Source organism: Microcebus murinus, chromosome 3, assembly GCF_040939455.1.
Source record: "Microcebus murinus isolate Inina chromosome 3, M.murinus_Inina_mat1.0, whole genome shotgun sequence".
Classification (NCBI taxonomy): domain Eukaryota; kingdom Metazoa; phylum Chordata; class Mammalia; order Primates; family Cheirogaleidae; genus Microcebus; species Microcebus murinus.
In genome coordinates, this window is record NC_134106.1 from 90,181,925 (window position 1) to 90,207,412 (window position 25,488).

The 25,488-nt window shown below is 32.8% G+C and overlaps 1 protein-coding gene across 2 annotated transcripts in view; it reads right to left on the reverse strand.

Moving 5' to 3' along the window:
- Positions 1–25,488, reverse strand: part of RAB28 (RAB28, member RAS oncogene family) — an 87,241-nt gene that overhangs the window by 60,831 nt on the left and 922 nt on the right. For both annotated transcript variants that reach the window (XM_012737585.3, XM_012737586.3), the window contains exons 2-4: positions 21,442–21,538; positions 16,267–16,355; positions 1,350–1,479 (exon numbers count right to left, since the gene is read on the reverse strand). In XM_012737585.3, the coding sequence (XP_012593039.1) occupies positions 1,350–1,479; positions 16,267–16,355; positions 21,442–21,538 (316 nt within the window). The remainder of the gene's footprint in view (positions 1–1,349; positions 1,480–16,266; positions 16,356–21,441; positions 21,539–25,488) is intronic.

Here is a 25,488-nt window from a genome sequence, read left to right on the forward strand (position 1 = left end):
ATATGATGGTGATCCCATAAAATTATAATGAAGCTTTTATACTGCATTTTTACTATACATTTTCTATGTTTAGATATACAAATATTTACCATTGTGTTACAATTGCCTGCTGTATTCAGTACAGTAACATGCTATACAGGTTTATAGCCTAGGATCAACAGGCTATACCACATAGCCTTGGTTTATAGTAGGCTGTACCATCTAGGTTTGTGTAAGTACACTCTATGGTGATAGCACACAACAAAATTGCCTATGAACGCATTCTCAGTATGTATCCCCACTGTTATGTGGCACAAGACTGTATCTGAAAACCCTTATTAGTGTCTCCTTTTCCAAGTTACTGCATTGTAGAACTATGAACCAAATAACAGTCATGTACTGTGTTCAGTTTTATGATTTTTATATGCTATATATCATAGCCCAAGAGATGGATCTCAAAAATTACTTATCTATAATTTTTACCAAGAACTGCTCCTCTCCCTAATATAATCTACTCTTCCTCAAAAAGAATTATCTATATTCAGAACAAACCTCAAAATTTCAGAAAAGGAAATTTATAAGAGATGGGAGCAAGACACAATGCTTATAAAATTCTATGTAGACACCGCTTCTTTCCCTAAAATAAGGGATCATTTAATGAAATATATCTCTCAACACCTCTGGGACACAGCTGAAATTGCAATATAATATCATAAAATCTGCAGCTGTGTTACTGCTCTTAATAGTCCATGCTGCTTCCTTAGACCACAGGAAGCCAAAACACATAGTTTCAGAACCGAATTTACCTTTACAGGAATTGGCCAAAGCAGCAGAGCAGTTATGATAGATCACGCATCAAAAGAGTTATCAAAAAGATCATATACACCCTTAGTAATTTTCTATTCAATTTGCTCACTCCAGAAATACTGTTTCTAAATATAAAATCTTTTTTTCAGGAATAAAAACCGCGGGATACGCAAAAATGTCTTAGTAAGTTTTAAGTTCTGGTGACCCGAAAAACAAACATTATTTCTCACAGTTCTGAAGACCGGGAAGATCAAGATGAAGGTGCAGGCAGATTCAGCGTCTAATGAGGGCACTCTTCCTGGTTTACAGATGGCCATCTTCTTGCCGTACTCTCACATGGCACACAGAGACATTATCTCTCTCATGTCTCCTCTTACAAAAGCATTAATCCTATCCACAATGGCTCTGTTCTCATAATCTAATATCCCATAAAGGCCCCACCTCTAAATACCATCACATTAAGGATTGGGTCTTCAACTTATGAATCAGGGAGGTAGGAGGACACATTCAGTCCGTAATAGCAAATAAAGTTTACTATACATAAATAAGCAGGAACAACTTACTTTTATTTCCAACCAAGGCAACCAGTGGTTGAGCTTCTGACTCCTCGCTCACTTTCTTCACCACAGTATACCAATCTTCTAAATTCTCAAAGCTTTGATGATTTGTAATATCATATACCAAGAGGATTCCCTGTCACAAAAGAATTACAAAATATTTGTGAAGTGCTACTTGGGGAAAAAAAGAATACTCCTAAGTAATGCTTCAGATATGTCAAATTGAGTATAAAATTATAAATTGAATGTTTTATATACAAATTGATTTCAATTTAGTTTCTAGCAGATAAATAATACTAAAAGTTTTTATTCAAGATAAATCCAGCAATGAGGATGCAATGCAAGCTGAAATATAATTTTATCAAAACTATAAGTGGTTTCCCAATAAGATATCTGGAATATGTTTGGTAAGTTACAGTAAATATAAGAAAATCATATCACATAAGTTGAAAAGGCTGAAAGGCTTACAAACCTGCCTCTCACTTTCATGATGTCAAACATTTAAACTTTTCAATAAATAACCATCTGCTGCTATTCTTTTTAAATGTTTTCAAAAATGGATATTCCATGATATCCCTTGATAGTCAATTGTAGTATTTAACACAGTTTTCTTTAAATGAAATGTCGATTTCCTCTTTTAGTCCTCTGTGCATTTGGAGAAAAACTTGAGAGTATCCTTTTTATAATAACCCTTCATATACTTGAAGATAGTTAAGTAACTCCTTTACAGTCTCCTTTCCAGAGTAAACAAACTCAGTTCCTTATGCTTTCCTCAAAGGGCCTATTTTCTGTCCCTTTAATCACAGTTGTTGATTCTTCCCAGGACACACTACATATAGTTTCTTGACATCCTCTTTAAAATGAGCAATGTAAAACTGGACATAATACTGTAATAAGAGTCTGAGCAAAGCCAAATATAATAGAGAGATTGCTTCCTGCCTCTTATATATCATATTCCTTTTAATTTATCCCATTATTTTGTATGGGAAGGATGAAGAATGCATACACACACAAAAATAACAGTACCACATTCTTGATTCTCATCCAGTTTGTAGTCAAAAACTTAATACAAAGCTCTACATGTAAGTCTGGACCCTAATGGCACTTATGTCTACTTTTCAGATTATAAAAATAAAAATCAACTACTTTTTTGCACCTACTATGTACAAGAAATATGTCTAGGTCTTTTCATTTGTGCTTATAACAATCATGAAAGGTTGGTATTATTATTCCCATTTTACTAATAAAACAGAGGTTAAAATAACCAAAGTTACACAAATAGGTAAGTGATGAAGCCAGGATTTGAATCAAAGACTAAATGAATAAAAACACTTTGTAACTATACTCCAAGCATTGTGCTGGATGCTAGGAACATAAGTTCCAAGCCTCAAGGAACTCACAGTCTTGCAGCAAAACCAGACAAGTATTTAAGACCATAGTCACGGCCAGTGATATGCCAGTAAATATTAATTGACTGGCTTGGGATTCAGGGCACATTGGGGTAGGGTGGGAGTATTATTTGTTACATTTGCCAATTTGCATGGTTTGAATACTGCCCTGTGGCCATTTTTAAGCTATCAGTATGACATCACTGAACATGGAGTTAGTTAAGACACCATTATATAACATTTCTACCAGACAGATATACATGTAAAAAACCTCAAGAGCATAGATAACAGAAATATATACCAAAATAATTGGTAAATGCTATCTTTTGAACATATATCTTTGTTTCAATATAATTTATGATTATTTTTATGCAAAATCACTTGTCAAGTTCATTTTGGTACCTTGGACATCTATTATTAATAATATTTCTGTCTCCCATGATGCTTTGAAATACTATCCAACATAGAATTACCTAAAATAATAAGAATAATATCACTTTTTTTTATTAAGAATAAAGCCCCAAAACTGACCTCTGAAAAAGCCTAATCTTCAATCTACTGACCCCATCTCCAGTTGCCAGGAGTGATACTAGGTATATATTGTTTGTTGAAAAGAGCCCTACCCTGGAATTCAAGTCACTATTGGATGCCAGTCCTGGCCCCACCATCTACTGATCTTGGGCAACGCTCCTGTTATTTCACTTTCAAAATAATGGACATGCCTATGTGGTAAAATGAAATAATAAAAATAGACTTATTTTTAAATTAATATACAAACAATTGCAGGGGCTTTTTTGTTGTTGTTATTATTCTGAGTGAATGAGAATTACATATTTTGGCAACTTTGAGATCGGCTTTAAACTCATAAATAGAGCCTAGACCTACGATTCTTAAACTTTAATATTTTTGGAACCCTGCTGATTAACATGCAAAAATCTTCATCCCAACACAGGATAATATCTAAATATGAGAAACTATATGCAAATAAAACATGGCCACCATCTATTGATAATCAGTATTAGACCAAAGATATGAAACAAATTAAAAACTACTGATCTAGACCACAGGTCGTAAAATATGGCCCACAGGTCAAATCTGGCTCACAGCTTGTATTTATAAACTTTTATTGAAACATGGTCACACTCATTTGTTTAAGTATTATCAGCGGCTGCTTTTATGCTATAACTGCAGAGTTGAATAGTTGCAACAGAGACAGTATGACCTGAGAAGCTTAAAATTATTTGCTATCTAGCTCTTTTTAGGAAAACTCTGCTAATCCCTGATCTAGACCAGTATGTCCCAATATTTTTCAGTCAGTGATTCCTATGAATCTTTCAGGATTCATAAAAAAGATAGAAGGAAAAACTCCTATTCACTCATCTAGCTATCCACTAACCCAAACATCTCTGTGTTCATATTCTCAGTACTGTTTAGTGTAAAAACTATTATTTTGTCTTTGCTCTTACCATCACAAATAGTACCAGTTTTGATCTCTACCACTGTGGTGAAAATCTGAGAAGGAAAATGAGAAAACCAAAAATATTAAAATATAAAAGGAATTTCAGGACTTTCGGTTTCAGCCTTGACTGCTGAAAGCTTGCAAGTCATCACCCTTGTCCTTACAATAAGAAAAAGTCTGAATAAACTGAAAATGAAGGACTTTCTTGGACTCAGCAGGGAACTGAGATTGCAGGGCAAATCGCCACCCTGAAATGTGTAGAGACAGGCAAACCCAGAGAGTTATAGCCAAGATCTGTTTCCCTGGAGCAGCAGCCACTAGAGGTAGTAAATGATAGGAACATCTAAATGGTATTTTAACCAATTGCTGGAGGCTGTCTGTGGTCTACCTTAAGAGTGAGAAACTCCTAGGAGCCCAACAGTCTTAGGGGCAACCCCACATTTTTATGGGCTTTGTCTTCAGAAACTCCACCATATCCTCATGGTAAAGGATCAAGAAAGATCCCCTCAAAAAAAAAAAAAAAGAAAGAAAGATCCCCTCATGATCTGATCAAATTAAAAATCTTCTGCACAGCCAAGGAAACTATCATTAGAGCAAACAGACAACCTACAGAATGGGAGAAAATATTTGCTCTCTACACTTCTGATAAAGGTCCGATAAGAATCTATCTAGAACTCAAAAGATTTAACAAGAAAAAATCAAACAACCCCATCAAGAAATGGGCAACAGAAATGAATAGAAACTTTTCCAAAGAAGACAGAATAATGGCCAGCAAAGATATACAAAAATGCTCAACATCTCTAATCATCAGAGAAATGTAAATCAAAACCACAATGAGATATCACCTAACTCCAGTGAGATTGGCCTCTATCAAAAAATCCCAAAACAACAAATGCTGACAAGGAAGTGGAGAGACAGGAACACCCTTACACTGCTGGTGGTACTGCAAATTAGTGCAACCTTTGTGGAAAAGAAGTCAAAGAGCTAAAAATAGAAATACCATTCAATCCAGCAATAGCATTATTAGGCATCTACCCAAAAGAGCATAAGACATTCTATAACAAAGACATCTTTATCCGAATGTTTATGGCAGCACAATTCACTATTGCAAGAAAGTGGAAACAACCCAAATGCCCATCAATTCATGAGTGGATTATTAAAATTTGGTATATGTTTACAATAGAATATTACTCAATTCTAAGAAATGACAGTGAGCTAGCACCGCTTATATTATCCTGGATTGAGCTTAAGCCCATTATCCAAAGTGAGGTGACACAAGATCGGAAGAATGGGCTCCACGTGCACTCACCATCAAATTGGTACTGACTGATTAACACTATGGTGCTCAAATGGTGGTGGATTCAGGAGTTGGGGGTAGACCCACATCTGAGGGATGTGGTGAGCATTGTGGAGGGGAAGGGCACACCTTTAACACTTCATAGGGAGAGGCAAAGATATAAAATGCAACCAAAATGTTTGTACTCTTATATTTTCTTGAAATAATAGAAAAAAGAAGGCAGACATTTAGGCAGTCTGATGTCTGATGTTAATAAATATTAGTCAATTAATTTGATTTCACTAAAATTGGTTAATTCAGTAAGGGAAGAAATCTACAGTTTTTGGTCAAAAACAAAACAAAATAAAAACCAATAGAAAAAAAAATCCCCTCATGACTCTGGCATGAAGAGGGAGAAGGTAACCATTGTGAAATATACCCATAGCATTATCCATAAAAAAGGCATACTCTCCAAAAGAAAAGGCTTAATTAGAACCTTACAGGGTATGAGGTAAGGGAAGTTCCCAATTCCAGCCCCCTCTAGCCATTCTGTCTCATCTAAGTGGGAGAAGCAAAGAAACACTTGTGAATCAAAGCCCAGAGACAAAGGTCCACTAAAAGACTGAGACTTTATAATAAGAATATAGAATCTTTACCCTCCCCCATACTTTACCACAATGCCAACAGGTTACCAGTATAATAGCAGTGGATTATGGCTGAAAGAGCTGCAAGACACAGACTTCAGCTATGGAGGAGTTCTTTAAGATATCCAAAAAGAACTGGGAGAAAACAACAAGGACACTAGAGGAATCTGATACCTGTTGGTACCTACAGCTATAGTAAACATTAAATGCAGAGTATTTCTGGCCAAATCAACATAAAACCTCACATTCCAGGCCTATTTATGTGAATTCTTATTATTCAAAACATCATGTCCAGCTTTCAATATAAGATTATGAAGCATTCCAAAAGGCAGTTTGAAGAGAAAAAGCCAGTATCAGAACCAGACTCAGATATGATATAGACTACAATTACTAGACAAGCAATTTAAAATAACTATGATTAATATGTTAAGATTCTAAATGAAAAGGTAGACAACATACAACCAACAGGTGGGTAATGTAAGCAGAGAGATAGAAATACTAAGGAATAATAAAAGGGAATGGTAAATATCAAAAACATTATAATAGAAATAAAGAATGTCATTGGACACAGCCTAGGAAAGAATCAGTGGGCTTAAAGATAGAACTATAAAAACTTCCAAAACTTAAATGTTCAAAAAAAAAAATGAATAAAACTGAACAGGACATCAAAGAAAAGTGTGACAATCCCAACCCTAAGTGGACTATCACACAGATAACTAGAATACAAGAAGAACAGAAAGTTCAGCTTAAGAAATATCTGTAGTGATATTTGCCAAGAAATTATTAAAATTAATTACAGACACCAAGCCACATATCCATGAATTTCAGAGAATACCAACTAGGATAAATACCAAAATTTATCTTTTTGCATATTCAAACTGCACAAAAGACAATTAAAAAATCTTGAAAGAAACCAAAGGAGGGGAAAAAACACCTTATCTATAAATGAACAAGGATAAGAATTACAAAAAAATTCTCATCAAATAAGAAGAGGATAAGGTGAAATATTAAAGTGTTGACAGAAAGAAAAAAAAAAACTGACCTAGAATTTTATATCCAGCAAAACTATCAGAAGTAAATGAGAAATAAAGACTCTCATAAAAAACAAAAACTGAGCCGGGCGCGGTGGCTCACGCCTGTAATCCTAGCACTCTGGGAGGCTGAGGCGGGCGGATTGCTCGAGGTCAGGAGTTCGAAACCAGCCTGAGCAAGAGCAAGACCCCGTCTCTACTATAAAGAGAAAGAAATTAATTGGCCAACTAATATATATATATATAAAAAAATTAGCCGGGCATGGTGGCGCATGCCTGTAGTCCCAGCTACTCGGGAGGCTGAGGCAGGAGGATTGCTTGAGCCCAGGAGTTTGAGATTGCTGTGAGCTAGGCTGACGACACGGCACTCACTCTAGCTGGTCAACAAGTGAGACTCTGTCTCAAAAAAAAAAAAAAAAAAAAAAAAAACTGAAGAAATTTATCACCAGGAAATCTGCTCTAGAAGAAATATGTAATAGTAAAAGAGATTTTTCAGGGAAAAGGAAAATGATATGGGTCAGAAACTAAGTTGTACATGGGAAGAAAAAACAAATAACCAAAGCAAACATGAGCAAAAAACAAAACAAAAAACAAATCTGAGGGATCACGCTACCTGATTTCAAACTATACTACAAGCTATAGTAACTACAGCAGTATGGTACTTGCAAAAAAACTGACACATCAATCAACATGTACACTCAATAGATTTTTGACAAAGGTGCCTAGAATACACAATGGGAAAAGCATAGTCTGTTCCATAAATGTTTTTAGAAAAACTAGATATCTACATGCAGAAGAAAATGGACCCTTATCTCATACCATATACAAATATCATCTCAAAATGGTTTAAAGACTTAAACATAAGACCAAAAACTATAAAACCACTAGAAGAAAACATAGGGGGAAAACCAAACAACATTGGTCTGGGCAATAATTTTTTGGATTTGACCTCAAAAGCATAGGCAACAAAGGCAAAAATAACAAATGGGATTGCATAAAACTAAAAAGCTTTTGTATAACAAAGGAAACAATTAACAGTGTACAAAGATAAACTAAGGATTAGGAGAAATTATTTGCAAGCCATACATCCAGTAAGGGATTAATATCAAAAATATACATTGAGCTCAAACAACTCAATAGCTAGAAAACAAAAAATCCAATTTAAAAATGGGCAAGATTTTGAACACCATAGTTTTAGGCTAAAAAGAAAAAAATAAAATAAAATAAAATAAAATAAAAATGGGCAAGAGACCTGAATAGACATTTCTCAGAAGACATACAGCCAACAGATACATAAAAAAATGATCAACATCATTAATCATCAGAGAAATGCATATTAAAATCACAATGAGATATTTTCTCATACCTTTCAGAATGACTATTATCAAAAAGATAAAAGATAAACACGGGACACAATGTGAAGAAAAGGGAAGGCTTTTACATTATTGGTGGAAATGTAAATTAGTACATTAAGGAAAACTATATGGAGGTTCCTTTAAAAACTAAAAATAGAATTACCATATGATCCAGCAATCCCACTTCTGGATATTCACCCAAAAGATCTGAAATCAGTTTGTCCAAGATCTGTCTGCCCTCCCATGTTTATTGAGGCACTATTCACAATAGACAAGTTATGGAATCAATCTAGGTGTCTATTAATGGATGAACAGATAAACAAAATGTGGCACATAAACACAAAGGAATGTTTTCAGCCTTACAAAAGGGAAATTCTGTCATTTGTGACAACATGGATGGAATTTGGGAACATTATGCTAAGTGAAATAGGCACTAAAAGATAAATACCATATGTTCTCACATACATATGCAATCTAAAGCAATCAAACTCATACAAGCAGAGAGTAGAATGGAGGTTACAGAGGCTGGGGGAGGGAGGCAGAGATGGGGAGATAATAATCAAAAGGTACAAAATCTAAGACAAGAGAAATAAAGGTTTTTTGGGTTTCTTACATCTGTTGCAGAACATGGTGAATATAGTTAATAATGGCACAATGTACATTTCCAAACTGCTAAAAGAGTGAATTTCAAATGTTCTCAACATACACAAAAATAAGTGTTTGAAGTAGAGAGTATGTAAATTAGCCTGAATTAATTATTCCACACTGAATTCATAAATCATAACTTCACTTTGTATCCCATAAATACAACTATAAATTATCTATTGACAATAAAATAAAAACATAGAAGCACACAGAATGTAAAAAGACAGAAAGAGCATTAGAGAAGGAATAAATGAGAGTAAAATTTTTTTTGTTGTTAATTGATCTAAAATGGAACTGTTTAAAGAAATAATAGCAACAATGCATTGGATGATTATAGCATATAGATAAGTGATATGAATAACAGCAGTGTCATAAGGGACAGAAAGAATGAATTAAGAATACGCTGAGCAAAAATTAGCCAAGCATGGTGGCGCGTGCCTATAGTCCCAGCTACTCAGGAGGCTGAGGCAGTAAGATCGCTTGAGCCCAGGAGTTTGAGGTTTCTGTGAGCTAGGTCCATGCCACGGCACTCTAGCCTAGGCAACAGAGTGAGATTCTGATTAAAAAAAAAAAAAAAAAAAAGAATATTCTGAGCTATCTGCACTATATGTGAAGCAACATAGGGTTATTCAAAGGTGGACTTAGATTAGTTAAAAATGCATATTGCAAACTCTAGGATAACTACTAAAAACAATTATAAAGAAGGATAATTGCTATGTTAAGAGGAGATAAAATACTCAAATAAAACCAGAGAAGGCAAAAAAAGAGGGAGGATAAGAAATGAAGAACACATGCAAAAAAACAGAAAACAAACATGATAGATGTTAACCAATAACTACTTTGAATCTGAATGGTCTAAATGCACCAATTAAAAGACAGAGATATCAGAATAGTTGAGGAAAACAAGTCTCAACTATATGTTGCCTACAGAAAACTCACTTTAAATATGAAAAAACAGACAGGTTGTAAGTAAAGGGATAAAAAAAATACCATGAGAACATTAATGAAAAGAAAGCTGGAGTAGCCATATTAATTTCAGACAAAGAAGACTTCAGAATAAGGAAAATGATCAAATATAAAGATTGGCATAACAATAAAGAGGTCACTTGTCCAAGAAGATATAATAATCCTCTATGTATATGCACATAACAACAGACCATCAAGTTACATGAGGTCAAAACTGACAGAAGTTCAAGGAATTCCAAATCCACAGATCCACTATTACAGCTCGACATACACCCTTTTTCATTGACACATTATACAAACAGAAAATCAGCAAGGAGATAGTTGACCTAAATAGCACTAACACGCAACTTCATCTAATTGACATTTACAGAATATTCAATCCAACCACATCAGAATATTCACTCTTCTCAAGCTCTCATGGAACATTCACCAAGATAAACTACATTCTGGGCTATAAAACATACCTCTTAACAAATGTATAAGACTAAATATTGTGCAAAGTATGTTCTCAAACTACAGTGGAATTAAACTAGAAATCAATAACAGAAAAATAGCTTGAAGAACTCAAAACATTTGGAGATTAAAGAATATATTTCTAAATAACACATGAATCAAAGAAGTCTCAAGATTAATTTTTACATATTTTGAACTGATAAAAATACAATCTACCAAAACTTGTGGGATGCAGCAAAAGCAGGGATTATAGGAAAATGTTTAGCACTGAATGCATATAATAGAAAAAAAGAAAGGTCATTAATCTAAGCTTCCACTAAAAAAAGAAGAGCAATTTCAGCCTAAAGCAAGCAGAAGAAAATAATAATAAAAATTAGAGCAGAAGTCATTGAAATTGAAAAGATGAAGACAATAAAGAAAATTAATAAAACCAAAAGCTGGTTCTTTAAAAAGATCAATAAAACAGACAAACTTCTACCCAAGCTAATGGAAGAAAAAAGCTGGGGGTGGGGGAAGACACGTATTACCAATGAAATGAATGGTCATCATTACTGATACCATAAACATTAAAAGGACAGTAATATGAACAACTTTACGGCCACAAATTTGATAATATAAATAAAAGGAACCAATTTTTAGAGGACACATATTACCAAAACTATTGGCTTCTAGGGCCTCTACTCACCAGTCTCAGCACAAAAAGGCCAGACTTCTAGGTACTTACCTCTTTGGAAGCCTATAATACAAGGACCCTCAAATCCCTACTACATCTCTCACCACATCAATCCAGAACTCTTCTGACTCCTCCAGAAAACTATGAGAATATTCCCAGCTACAAGAAAGTACAACTCTCTCAGAAAAACCATACTTTGGCCTCAACTGAAGTCTGTGAACAATCTACTTGGGGATCACTGGATCTAATTTTCTTGGCAAACTTATGGTCATCTAAACCTATCACCATGTCCCATGTCCCAGATACTTCTGTTATCACCCATCTATCTGCTGTTTATCTTTCTCCTATGTCTTCATCCTCACACCACCTTGTGCTTCCTCTTCCCAATCTATCCTTCAACTGCTTCTCTCCCCAAACCTTTACATGACCTTTGGAAACTAGATTTCAAGTTTTAAAAATCTTCAATCTCCTCCATTTTTTATGCTTTAACTGCACTTCCCCCTGCCCTACTGGCACTTTCAATTCCCAGAAGATACTACCACCCCTTCTCTTTGTAAACTTCAATACTGTTAGTAAATATTATGTAAGGTTAGTTTATGCAGTACTTTCTTTTCATCTCCTTCGCTTATCACCATATGTAATAAGAATGAAGAGTCAGTAAATCAAATGGATACCATTTTCAAAGTAATAACTGGCAGAAGTTTTTTAAGGAATCAATACTGGTGGCAACATTTAATAGTCTTGTAAGGTACTGCAGAGATTTAGTTCTATAACCTTAATAGGCGCTAAACACAGTACACACACTATTTATCTTTCTCAAAAATGAAAAGTTCCCCCATTCCCAAAATGTGGGTTATTTTTTCCCCTAATCTACAAAATAAATAATCTAGTTTGTAGTCATAAGCAGAAATGAAATGAATCATATATATTATATAATAGCCATAAAATATATACCTTGCTGTATAAAAGTGCAACCTGTAAGAAACACTAATGCAAAAGAGGCCTATAAACATAATTAGTTATATGTTGGCAAATATACACCAAAAGTTCACAGTAAAACGATGGGTCTCAAGGAGTCCCGTTTTGACATGTGTTCTCTCCCCAGTCGTCCTATAAGCACCAAACTCTTTTGCTGATAATTAATAGGCAGGTTCATCTATGTGGGAAACTGGCACACAATAGTAGTTGTGTTCTACCTCACAAATACTACACTTCATTGAGTCTATGCTCAGTGGAGCAGTGTTTGCAAACTACTTAGATTCCAGAGCAGAAAGAGCTACAAAAAAATGAAACATCCAGTCCTTTTCTGAGGTTTGTTATTAGCCTCTGTTAGCCAAAGGTTACAGGGCACTAAACACTATGTACTGTGTGTTTGCTCCTAACCACTATGAAAAATAACCTATAACATCTTTCTAAAGACTCCTAGAAATTTTTAAGTTAATTTAAATCTGGGACTTTAACTGGGATATATTTCAATTCTTACAACTAGTTCTTGTCAAAATACCTCCCTAATTCTTTTTTGGGTGTCAATTCAATTTGGTTTCACCCAACACTTTCAATAGACTATTACTAAAGTTTAATGCTAACCAAGGGTGGGGAGGGAGTAAAGAGGGTAAAATAATCAGTTTTATTTGGATCCAAGTTAACTTGTAGCCTACAAATAAGCTTTTCTCTGGATGTTAATAAATGATTTTAAAAAGTGGATTCCTTAGTTTAATAGCACAGATCCATATAATTATTTCTATATGTAATATAGAAATTAGAGATCCTAAAACAAAATCCTAAATAACACATTAAACTGATATCCTCAAAACAGCTTGTCTAAATTTACTTGTGAAATATTTCTGTCCTGTAGCATGGGTACCAAAAAACAAAGTATTCACGAGATAGGCAATATAAATAAAGCATCTGCAATTCTAGAAGCAATATAGATCTCCTATGAAGAATAATTATATGACTGTAAAATATAAAGTTATTAAGTATATTAAAATACTATTAGAATGTTTTGAAAGTATTATTTTTGAAAAGTAACATTTTTCCTAATTTATGGTAGTAAATAATGAGTCAGAGTTTCTGTGCCCTGGATATATAATTTAAATACATTTTAACAAAACAGACTACTGGTAATATACTTCACATACTTTATATAACATTTAATTTGGAATCCTGGAAAGCAGAAAAAAGTTATTATATTAGCATAAATTTATGACAATTCATCATCTCAGAATTCCTAGTTATCTGGGATAATTTCATGAAAATGTTCATGAATTTCTCAGAAATACTGTACTACACTATTGTTTAATAAAAACAGAGTATATGCTTGTAACAGTCACAGAAATCGCATAAGTGTAAACAAAACAAAGTATCAGCAAAAGAGAAAAAAGTCAACATGTACCTTCAAGAAACCTTATATAACAAGTTCTAAGAAGGACTGTAACATTTACTTTCCCCTAAGAAATAAAGAAACTTAGAAGAAAATAGAGACATTTTACTAAACTTACATACTCTTGGAAAAGATGAAAATCCTTCAGATTTCTACAAATTTTTCCATTAATGCCTGCTGAATATAGGCAGCTATGTAATAACATAAAATATACACTGCCAAAAACTGATTTAAGGAGATGGTTACCCAATACTGTGAACTAAATCCCATTTTGGAATGATTAATTTTATGATGTGATTTTCACATCAATATATTAATTTTTATATAATAGTAAGACATTTTAAATAATTTGAATAAATTAAATAATAAATTTTTAAATGATTTGTAATAAGGTGAAATTAACAGAATCTAATTAATGGGCATTATATTCCCCTAATTTTTAAGTGAAGAAATATACATTAATTGAATTTTATATTATTATTTACCCTAAGAGGCATAAAGTCCTCCTATTCTCCACTAACTCTAGCTATACTTATAAATCATAAAAGGCTATTCTATTTGACACCAAGAGTCAAACATCATTAGAAGTTAGGCCAATCTAATTTTACATCTTTTTAAAATCCTATATATGGCCTTGAAGACAAATTTTATGAAGCAAAGAGAAAAGAGTGTTATTTTCAAATCCCATTTTTTCAACCATGTGAGTGAAACATGGACTGTACTTTTCTTCGGATTAGTAACCACTTTAAACCTAATCAGTTTAAAACAGAAAAAATTAAACAACAACAAAAAAGCCAGACACAAAAATCTGAAATGTACTTTTTAAAAGAAAAATGACATGCACAAAATATCAAGTCATTTGATCACAGATGAAAATCTTAAACATGAGCAGAAAGATTTTGTAGGAGACATTAATGTAAAAGAGAAGACAGGGGAGGGGGGAGGGGGCGGGTATATACATACATAATGAGTGACATGTGCACCATCTGAGGGATGGTCATGCTGGAAAATCAGACTTGTGGGGGGGAGAGGGGGAAAGGGCATTTATTGAAACCTTAAAATCTGTACCTCCATAATATGCCGAAATAAAAAAAAAAAGAGAGAGAGAAGACAAAGAAGAAAGAGTTGTAAGAACCAAATCTATATATCAAAAATTCAAAACACAAAACTCTAGGGCCTTTATACATGATTCAGAACCATATTAGCCTCATTTATCCTTCTCTGCATATTTTACAAAATAAGTCAGAATCTAGTTTCCATCTAAAATTAAGGCAGTGGTATTTGACAAGAACCCAACTTTGTACAGCAAAGTGCTTAACATTCTCTATCTTTTTCCTACAGATTCATTACTTATGAGCAACATAACTCCACATCACCAAGTTATGCTTGTGCCACTGAAAATAAGTCCAATAAGGACCTAAATGAAAATTTTGAAGTATTATCCTTATAATGTCTCATGATGATGTGAAGATACACACTAATTAAAAGCGGAAGAAAAAGCAAAAATAAAGAAATAGCATATCACAGAGTATTATATACAGAGCCTCATAAGTACCATGTACTCCATATTCAGCTATATACCATATACTCTACATCAGGCGTCCTCAAACTACGGCCCGCTGGCCACATGCAGCCTGCCAAGGACATTTATCCTGCCAGCCGGGTGTTTTTGCCTCTGCTGCCTGTCCTGCTTAGCCACTGACTCTTCCTGGGATCACAGTGCACATGTGTGGAATGTGCGCCACACTCTCCAACGGCCCTCCAACAGTCTGAGGGACAGTGAACTGGCCCCCTGTTTAAAAAGTTTGAGGACCCCTGCTACATCATCAGATGATTACATTCAATTGCATTACCATATTTCTAAAGTCTTTGTCATTAAGTCCAAAGTACTCTGCCAAAGCATTAAGAAGACAATTATTCTTCACTGAACATGTTCAGAGAGAAATAATTAAAGTTTTCAAGTATATTACAACTATGTATACTTTCTATATATATAATACTTTTGTATAAAAACTCAAAAATTATGTCTATATAACATCATGTTGCCAAAGAATTATGTAATTATTCAAGTGATTTTTCTTGTTCTACATAGATTTTCTTCTGAAAATACAGCATTAGCATATTAAATTATTATAAGTGCTTCATATATATAATTAGTCATACTTAGTTGTTTGATATAAAATATTGATATTCTATTAAATCTGAAAAATGATTATTTAGTAGAATTCATAGCACAAAAATATAGACACATAGATATGCTTTTCATCCTTGCAACTTAAAATGAAATTAAATTTTCTCTTTTCATTCAGTTTATATGCAAGTAGTAACTACAACAAAATCAGCTAATAAATATCAAAATACCATTTATCACTGCATTTATTCGATTGCTAACAATAATATCTAGTAATACAAGTAGCATATGAATGTTGTTAAAAGTTTTTCAATTTATACCAATTTCATCACCCAAATCATTCCAAACATAATTTGAGGAGAATCAAACCAAAGGATTATCACAAATATAAAATTAGTCTTTCTACATATAAGACAAAAATCCAGTAAGAAAGAACGTGTATATGTGTGTACATCAGCATGTGCGCTTATTAAGGGGAGTATTTTCATTATTGGAATGATCATAGAGTTCACGTCATACCTGTGCTCCATAGATATATTTATCCAACATTTTGCCTCCTATTGTCTGCCCTCCTATATCCCAAACTTGAAGAGTAACATTCAGGTTTCCTAGAATATAAAAATAACAATACAAAAAAAAAAGTTAAGTAACAATATAACAACTGAACACAGTTTCACAGAACACTAAGTCACAATGATAAACTCTGAACCCAATTTGCCTTTATTCTGCAGGCTCCTATGATCAGATGTTTAGAATTGTGAATATAATGCTGTCAAAAGAAATCATAGTAGGGAATCTACATTGATCCTTTCACTTCCATGGAACCACACTTATAATCACCTTCAAAACAAAAGAAAATAAAGTAAGCTTTAACTTATAAACTTAATACCTTAAATTTTTTCTCTTAGAAACTACAACAATAAAGCTCATGTGCATGGAGTAAGAAATACACTTTAAAAATAAAAATTGAAGCTTGATATATTCACCCACCCAACTGTACATATGAATTTTGATGTAGGTTCTAAACTCCATGGGTTCTAAAACTTACAGAATAATAGCAGACTACAAAAATGTACTCATAATTTCAACTCAAATGAATAAATCTTTTTTTTAATTTGAATGTCAGCTATTATATATGATGGCAAACAAAATTTTAAAAGTACATGTTTTCAAAGGTAAACCATAAAATAGAAACACCTTTGATAGCCCTGTTCAGAAATAATGAAGGAGACATACCGAGTATATCACTAAATATTGTGATGCATTCATACCTGTTCAAAGCATTTCCTTTGAAACAAATTATATGTGCTTCCAAGCCTTCATAAAATAATCTTCTTCCCCATACAAGCACTATAAAAGCATTCTAAAACACTAAAAGGAAATCTTTAAAATTCTTTTGTGCATTTTGCAAGATATTTGATTCTTATAAAAATTTGAGATAAGCTATTCTCTCTTATCAATGCAACTAATGAATGAGCTACAAAAGGCAAGGAGCATGTCTGATATGCTTTTGAGTTTAACATTTCAAACTTTCTCATAAAATTATGTAGTTGGCTCCAAAGTCTCAATTACCAGTTTCTGAATGATTTGCAAATCAAAAAAATTCAAAATAAAAACTTAGAAACTGAATAAATGATCTCACTTCAAAAACAAAAAACAATTATAAAGACATAAATTTATATATCAATGTAAAACAGAAAAATCAGAGAATGTTAGTCACATCATTTAACTACACAACTGAAAAAAATGTAAGACACCGGATTAACCAGCACAGTTTTACCTTAACTCTAAATTTTTGTGGGTTTGTATTACAATCTCTCCATTATTTAAACATAGGTCTGTTCTATATACCATGCAGAGGATTTCCATGAGGAACTTCCATTAGCATTAATGAGAGTTACTGAAGTTTATCACCCGTCATCATTCCCACAGACACACACTTTCAACGCTCACAGAGTAATGACCAAAACGTTCTTAAAGCTCTATGAATACGAAAACCAAAATGTCACAGACTAAGATTTGTTCAACATCTTGTACAAACCCAATTTCTTAAAAACCTAAATTTTTTGAGATTCAAAGATAAAATCATTCTCCTATAATGCTGTCTCAAATTAAGCAGGTGAGAAAGGGCTAGCCATTACTAGGAGTATTTAAAGTACTTTCAGATGCCCCTGCCCCTCCTGGATGGGCAGTGGTCTATTCATTTTACTTGCACAACTCTTTGTAGTCATTTGCCTATTTCAAAAGACAGTGTTTAACAATACTAACTTTCACAGAGTAAGATTTCAGGCAACAATTTAATATAATTATTAAAAGGTATTTATTTCCATTTCTTCAAGGCCAATAATCCCTATCACTTAATCTTGCATCAAGACAACTTTTTTTCTTTCCTTTTAAGTTCTGATACTTAGATCCTACCTGAATTAGGTATTGTGAACACTGCAACTATAACTTTCAGAACATGATATTCATTATGTGTTTCCAAATTCTGACTATAATCAAAATTGTCTCCCATCTAAGAAGTTCATATTCATGTGTTAAGGGTACTTTTTAAATCCATACCTTTCCCAATAAACACTCTTGCTATTGTTATTTGCTTGTTTTTTTTAAATACATAAATTTTAGTGACTCATAAATAAAAACAGCTATGTACTACTAATAATCCACTAATATAGAATGCTAGAAAAAAATTACTATCATTATAGCTTCAACAAATAATTTCATGTTGTTTCATATATCTAGAAATATATTTTCTAACTTCTACATTTGAATTGTAGGCTTATTAACACATAAAATTAAAAATAAAATGTGGATTCCCTATTTGAGGAACAAAAATCACATAAAAGATATGATACAAATCGATATTCATTTTAATTTTTGCAGGAATAAACATATGAAGTCTCCTAGTATGTTTTCAAGATAACATTCCTATAAAGCTATATAAGAATATTCAAATAAACATTATGAATTTTTTTAAATCAAGAATCCCTCTAATGCAAATTTCTGTCTAATAAAGAACATTAAAGAAATTGTCAGAAATCTAATCCCAAATGCAAAATGCTACAAAATTCCTGCTCCTCTGTAAGAAATGGCATGTAACTAGAGGAAAAAATAAAATAAATGAGGTGACAAAACACAGGTAAGTTGCTTTTGGTATGAATCAAAGCCACCAAGAGGATCCAACAGTGACCCTGTAAAAGTACACTTGGTGCCTTGGTTAACCTTACTTAAAGTGCTGCATAGTCAAGATGGAACTAAAAACACAAGTCTGCCCACTTCTTGTACTAAAGACTCAGAAATCCTTTTCACAGTAGAACGCTGTTTACTGGACTGTACCCACAAGCTTCCTGAAAGTATTTTGACTAAGGCTCTTAAGAAGCTCTATCAGCAGAATCTCTGACTAACAGATACACTATTTTAAGCAGTAAAATCTGCACAGTGGTTGCAGCCAGACTATACAGCATACCGGATCATGAAATATACTAAAATGGAGGAATATTTCCAAAGTAATGACCTTGAAAACCTGCACGAAGAGAATGTGAATAGATGGACAAGAGGTTTACATCCCTAATAATCTGACTGGTCAGAAGACTTAACAAGACTACTAACAAACACTAAATTCATCAACTATGCTGCTTTACTATAAATTCAATAATGCTGCCCATAATGTTTTACTTAGTAAGTGATACAAATATTAATCACCCTACATTTGATACTTACAATGAATTAAAATTAGGATTAAAGTATATAAAGGATATACTATAAACCTTGTAATTTATTCACCTCATTTCTTAATATACCTACTAATTAGATAAAACAAGATAAATTAAAACAATTTTTTCCTACTGAAATTTTGACTATAATTTTGACTCTATTATGTAGCATAAAACCAAGTGCTTTTAAAAAATATAGAACTTTTTTTCCTGGAACTCTGCCCATCAAAATAAAAACTTAATCAGAAAAATTAAAATGTACATTAAGAATATACATGTCCTGATGTCATTTTTTAACTTAAATACTAAGTCTAAAATATTATACTGTAAATTTGGATTTCAAGAATCTCAAATTGTTTTTTACAAAGTAATCAAAATTTTAGAATTGGTAGTACTCTGCAACAGGTCAGAAATCATCACATAAACACATGTATAAAATGTCTAAAACCAGTCTTTGTTTTTAATATTTGAGTAGGTTCTTGTTCTTTTACTTAAGCCTTTCAACTAAAAAATCAGAAAAATGAAAACCAATGAGACAAAAAATTGGTGCTTCTGCCAATTAAGCATCAAAACAAAACAGCTACTAACTAAATACTACTGTGAAGCTGTCTGTGTATAACAACTTCATATCTAAAAAAATTATTTCTTTAAAAATAAGTTTTCAGCATGTATATTATGTGATTTATACATGTATTCTTCTAGTAACTGTTGTAAATATTCTGAATGTAGCAATGATTATCCATAATGGTGAGAATAAAACTGAAATGAGATTTGCAGTTTTGAATACATTAAAAGAAAATACACATGAAACAAAATACACGTTTCTCATGAACAAACCTCTTGTTGAACAAAAACTTACTAATGGAAAAATTGGAATTTTTTTGTCATGCTATATCTCCTAATCTGTTTTTCTTTGGTAGCCAAGTACAAGCCATCACAAAATATAACAGAGTATATTACTAATAAGATATGAAGAATACCTCCAATTACCAAGAGTTTTCATTAGCTGCTCGAAAACTTTCATTTGGAGTTGTCTGATAGATGGAGTGTTTCAGAGCTTAACATATTTCAATAATATTGGAATTTATTAAACTCCTTGCCACTACATCACTCACGTTCCAGTATATGAATCTGACATTACATTACCCTTGCAACTGTTTTATTCAAATGTGTTTCCTCACAGAGGAGAGGGATGGACAGCTTTTAAAGTCAATCAAGATAAACTGCCTTTAATAAAATACCATAAACATATAATTTAACCATTGAAATTGAATGGATAGAGCATTTTAAAGCCCCAATTGTTCAGAAACTAACTTAAAACATAAACCACTCTTTTTTGTTGTTATTATTTCCCTGTATTTCCCCCAAAATGTGCTGCAACTGGCATCTAAATAGTTTCTTTGCATGGTGAACTGAAACATCTTGAATGCTCAAACTGTATTTTTATGAGTGCCTAGGGACCCTAAATTTTAGTGGTCTATTAAATGCCAGCAATTTCATGCTGCCTTGCATAAAACAGCATTCACATATTAGAGCACAGTAGTTCCATAGCTACATTATACTTCTGTTCCAACATTTAAACAAAAAACTGAAGCAGAGGTGAAACAAAATAATATTTTAAAAAATAATCCTTCCCAATCTTTTCACATTTAGTTAATATAATATCTGTTGACAAATACATAGCATTTAATGTTTTAAAAGCTTTTTAGAATTTTATAAGGACCTATTGTTTATTCTTGAAAAATGTATAGAAGCCAAAAACAGTGAGGGGGTGGGGGAGTGTAAAAGCTTTTTCTCATACCCATGCACAATATGTCTTCACAGTAGATTTTGATGAAAGTTAACCTCTCTAAGATAAATTTACTGGTTACATATATTTTCATGCAAAAGAGCCCCAAAATTTACTTTACACATTTCTGCCTTATGCCACTTATTGCAAGATTTATACAGTCTTCTATGTCAAGACTTTTTAGTCTCTTACCTGGCAATGTTATCCTTCTCAAAAAGAAATCCAGTCCTATAGTTTGTTTGTACTGTTTCCCAAAAGTTTCTTGAGCAAAACACGTAGCTAAGGAGGTCTAAAAAATTGATGCACAGAATATCAAAATTAATTTCTTTGTTTAAGAAATGTAAACATAAAACCACTACTAAATCTTATTAAGTAATCTTAACATTTATACTGCAATTAATCCAACAAGCAACTTTAAGCAGTTCTAATCAATTACAAGGGGAGGAGGGACTTGATACCACCAGATAAATTTCACTTGCCAGTAGCTATCCGTGGGGACAACAGACTAATCAGTTAGATCTCTTTAAATCCCCTGATTGCCAAGCTCCTTCTCCTTGCTGTAAATTAGAATTTGAGAATTATCAACAGAAAAATTGAAAACAACATACTTAAAGATCAGAACCTTACACATAAGTTCAATAAAAATTTCAGAGAACACTAATAAGTTTCATTTCTGAGGTTAAATAATCTGAGGGTAGTTGTATCTTCAGTTAATAATAAGCAGCACTAATTAAGGAAAGGAAAACCTGCTTACAGAATTTCTTTTCTTTTGTCCCACAAGAAAAGCAACCTAAGTGTCTAATTTTTCTCTACATTAAAGATGTTAAGTGAAAATTATTCTATAGAATGATTGTGATAATACGCATCTTTTAAATAAAGAAGTTGGTACTTTTAAGATTAATATTTAGCAGGCCCAATAAATATTTTCTATCCAAGAACCATAATATGAAGAAGTCACAAGATATAACCACATCAGATATACATTTACTGTTTTTTAATAACAATTCAAAGTTTTATTCAAAAACTCTGAATCTTACTTTGAGAGTAGCATTTCTTATCAAAGCAAAATCATCATTAATCATTCTGGTAACTAAAATAACTCAATAACTCAAAGACTTCTTAAACATTTTAAATTCACTATTATTTGTAAACTTCCCCCCCAAAAAGAGAAAGGCAGCTTCATTAAACTTTTATGTTCGCCAAGATAGACTCCCAAACTTAGAAGGAAATAGCCCTTTTTCAATTTTAAAAGTTAAAATTAGATGTCAACTCTTAATGAAAACTAAGATAAAATTTTCAGGATAGCTTAGTATAGTTAATTTTGATATAAGTACAGCAGTGCAAAAGAACACTTGGTCATATTTCAATTCCTTTTAACATGATCTAAAATTCCTTTTACATCAAACCACATTTTTCACACAAATGGCAATATGCACACCCTCACTCCAAATTTTTTAATATTTAAAAATATGTAATAAATGTATAGAATATTTTGTATATCCTTATTTTGTAATAAATGTATAGGATATTTTGCCAAGTATTTATTGAGTACTACCATATGAAAGATGTTCTGGGAGACATTTAGAAAAAACTCACTACATGTTACATCCTTGAATCATGTAAAAATATCCTTGAAGCATGTAACGATACCAAAACTGAGAGATAAGAATTGAAAAGGTCAGAATCTCTTTTTAAAGACTTCTGTTTTTCATTTACCTTAATTATGCCATTGTGCTTGTCTAACTTAGAGCACAAAATCATCTGTGAACAGGTTCAGAATTTTAGAGAGAAGTAACTATCACTACATACACCATTACAGGTATTTCAAAATGTTTAATATATAGATGACTGAAACACTTAAAAATCAAAGACAAATTGAGGAGACATGTAACATCATCATAATCATATCATTTAAGATAATTTTTTACTCTCATTAAAGATTCTCAGAGTTCAATATTTTTATATTTAGGAATATTCATAAAAATGCTAAGTAAGGTTCTTTTCTTAGAAAAAGGACATCTAGATTTTAACAGCCCTGCCCTCGCGCTTCTGAGGCAAACATAAAGTTATGATTTTCAATTGAAATAGAGTATAAAGTGTCAAAAGTATAGGTCATTGGATCACACAGAGTATTAAAATAAGTTCTTATTATACTATTTCCTGACATCTTGCTAAAAAATTAAACAGAGAATCAACTGAATCAGTGGGGTCACTTCCTCTTCAATAATTTAGATTTCATGCCATCTTTCACATTCAATGATTTCTCACAAGTCACTGTATAAATACCCTTCTTAAATAACTATATGTATGAAGTGAACAACCAGATACCATATCTGAAATATTTGTATCTGATTCTTTATACAACCATACCACATTTACCAACACTGAAAAGATAACAAAATAGAATATTTTGCCTCAAACAAACTTGAGAAAATGTGTAAGAAAAGCAAAAGTATGAATCAGAACAGGAAAGAAAGAGAAACACATGTTACTAGAAGGAGGAGCTAAATTTCTCTGGAAGAAACTGTTAGTAGTCATCTCAATATTCTATTGCTTCTATCAGTGTGTACAAAAATGCCAGAGTTAGAACCAGTAGGAAAAAACTAATACTAGAAAAAATGGCTAAGAGTTACCTCGGGATACAAACAATGATGAAAGAGAGGTTCAATTCATAGAAAAGGACAGTAAAGGAAACAATAGGAACGTTTGTAGCTGCCAATAATTTGAGAGCTGAATAAGGTACGGAGGAAAAAAATGCGGGGTATAAAAATAATGAAAGATTAGGTGTCAGATGCTTATGTCAGGAAATTTCTGGCAGAAAAAGCTGTTCCAGTTTTAAAATAGATTATTTTGTCAAGATGATGAAGACTTAAGTCAGAGCACCATAAAAAATAGCACTGCTATTCTTTGAAGCAGAAAGATAGTCCTAATTCAACATTATGGAAGTGAAAAAACTATGCTTTACCCTACACCAAGCAGAATTTTAAACAGAGATGAAAAAACCATAATTATTCACACTAAATAAGCAATAAAGGGAAAGCACGTATGATAGACTAAAGCAAAAACTCAGATACAAAATTATGAACAAGTATCAACTGAGTGATATAAGTATGATAAATACTGGAAGAAAAATGAACAAAAGTTTAAAAAATTATAATAACATGTAGAATAACAGGAAAATTTGTGTCTTTTTATAAATGTATTATGTTATAGTCATTATGATTTTAAATGCAAAATAAATTTGGTTGTGCAATAAGATTTTGAAAAATTAGGCATCCTTCAAAAGAAAACCTAAATGATAAGAAAATTATAAAAATGTAATGTAAAATTTTTATTCAATTAAGTTGTCAGAAACAATGCTGATTTACTTATATACTTAATCATTAAAAAAATTTAAGCATAAAAATCCATATAATACTTTATAACGACTCCAAGTTCTCTTTTTCCCCAAAATGTTTAAACACAATCAGAGCATATTAAGTTGTTTTCCTCATTATTAAAAACTGATAACAAAGTATCTGGGAAGACAAGAAAGAAATACACAGAATACTCGAAATTTTGCATGTGAATGACATCTTTCCCAGGGGCCCTCAAACGTCAGAACCAAAGGCAGAAGCAGCTGTTCAATGCCAATTGCCAGGGAGAATGCAAAGAGAAGTCGTCGCCACAGAAACCAGGGTCCAAACTACACCAGCAACACGGAAATGTGAAGCTGAGAACAGGAAACTGGCAGGAATAAGAACCTACATTTCTGAAGACTATGGTTGGGGAAAGGGAGAGGAATAGAAAGAAAACAAACTTTAGCAATATTCCCAGAAAGAGTTTTGGCACCTTTGACAGAAGCACAGGTATGAAGGCATCCCAAGGGAGGGCTCTTCACTTTATTTGGGAAAAAGGGATCATAGACCCCTCTGAGATCTTATGTTCCCTTTTCCCAAAGCAAGTACCGGGCAACGTTTACTTCATTTCAGGAGTTCCACAACCATGGGTTAAGAAACCCTGCTGAGGAGTTAATGGGGACTGACTAGCTGCCTGACATTCTCACGCACCCATTCATTCAACCGGCCCTCACAAGGGGCTAGACTTTAAGGCTGGGATTCTCTCTGCTATGCTGGCAGCTCTACCTCAGCATCCAGCCCAGAAGAAAAGTTCAACAAACGTTTGTTGAATGAATGCTTGTACGCACAGGTGCTGTGCTGGGAACAGAGATGATGAACAGGTATAATACCAAAACAGCAA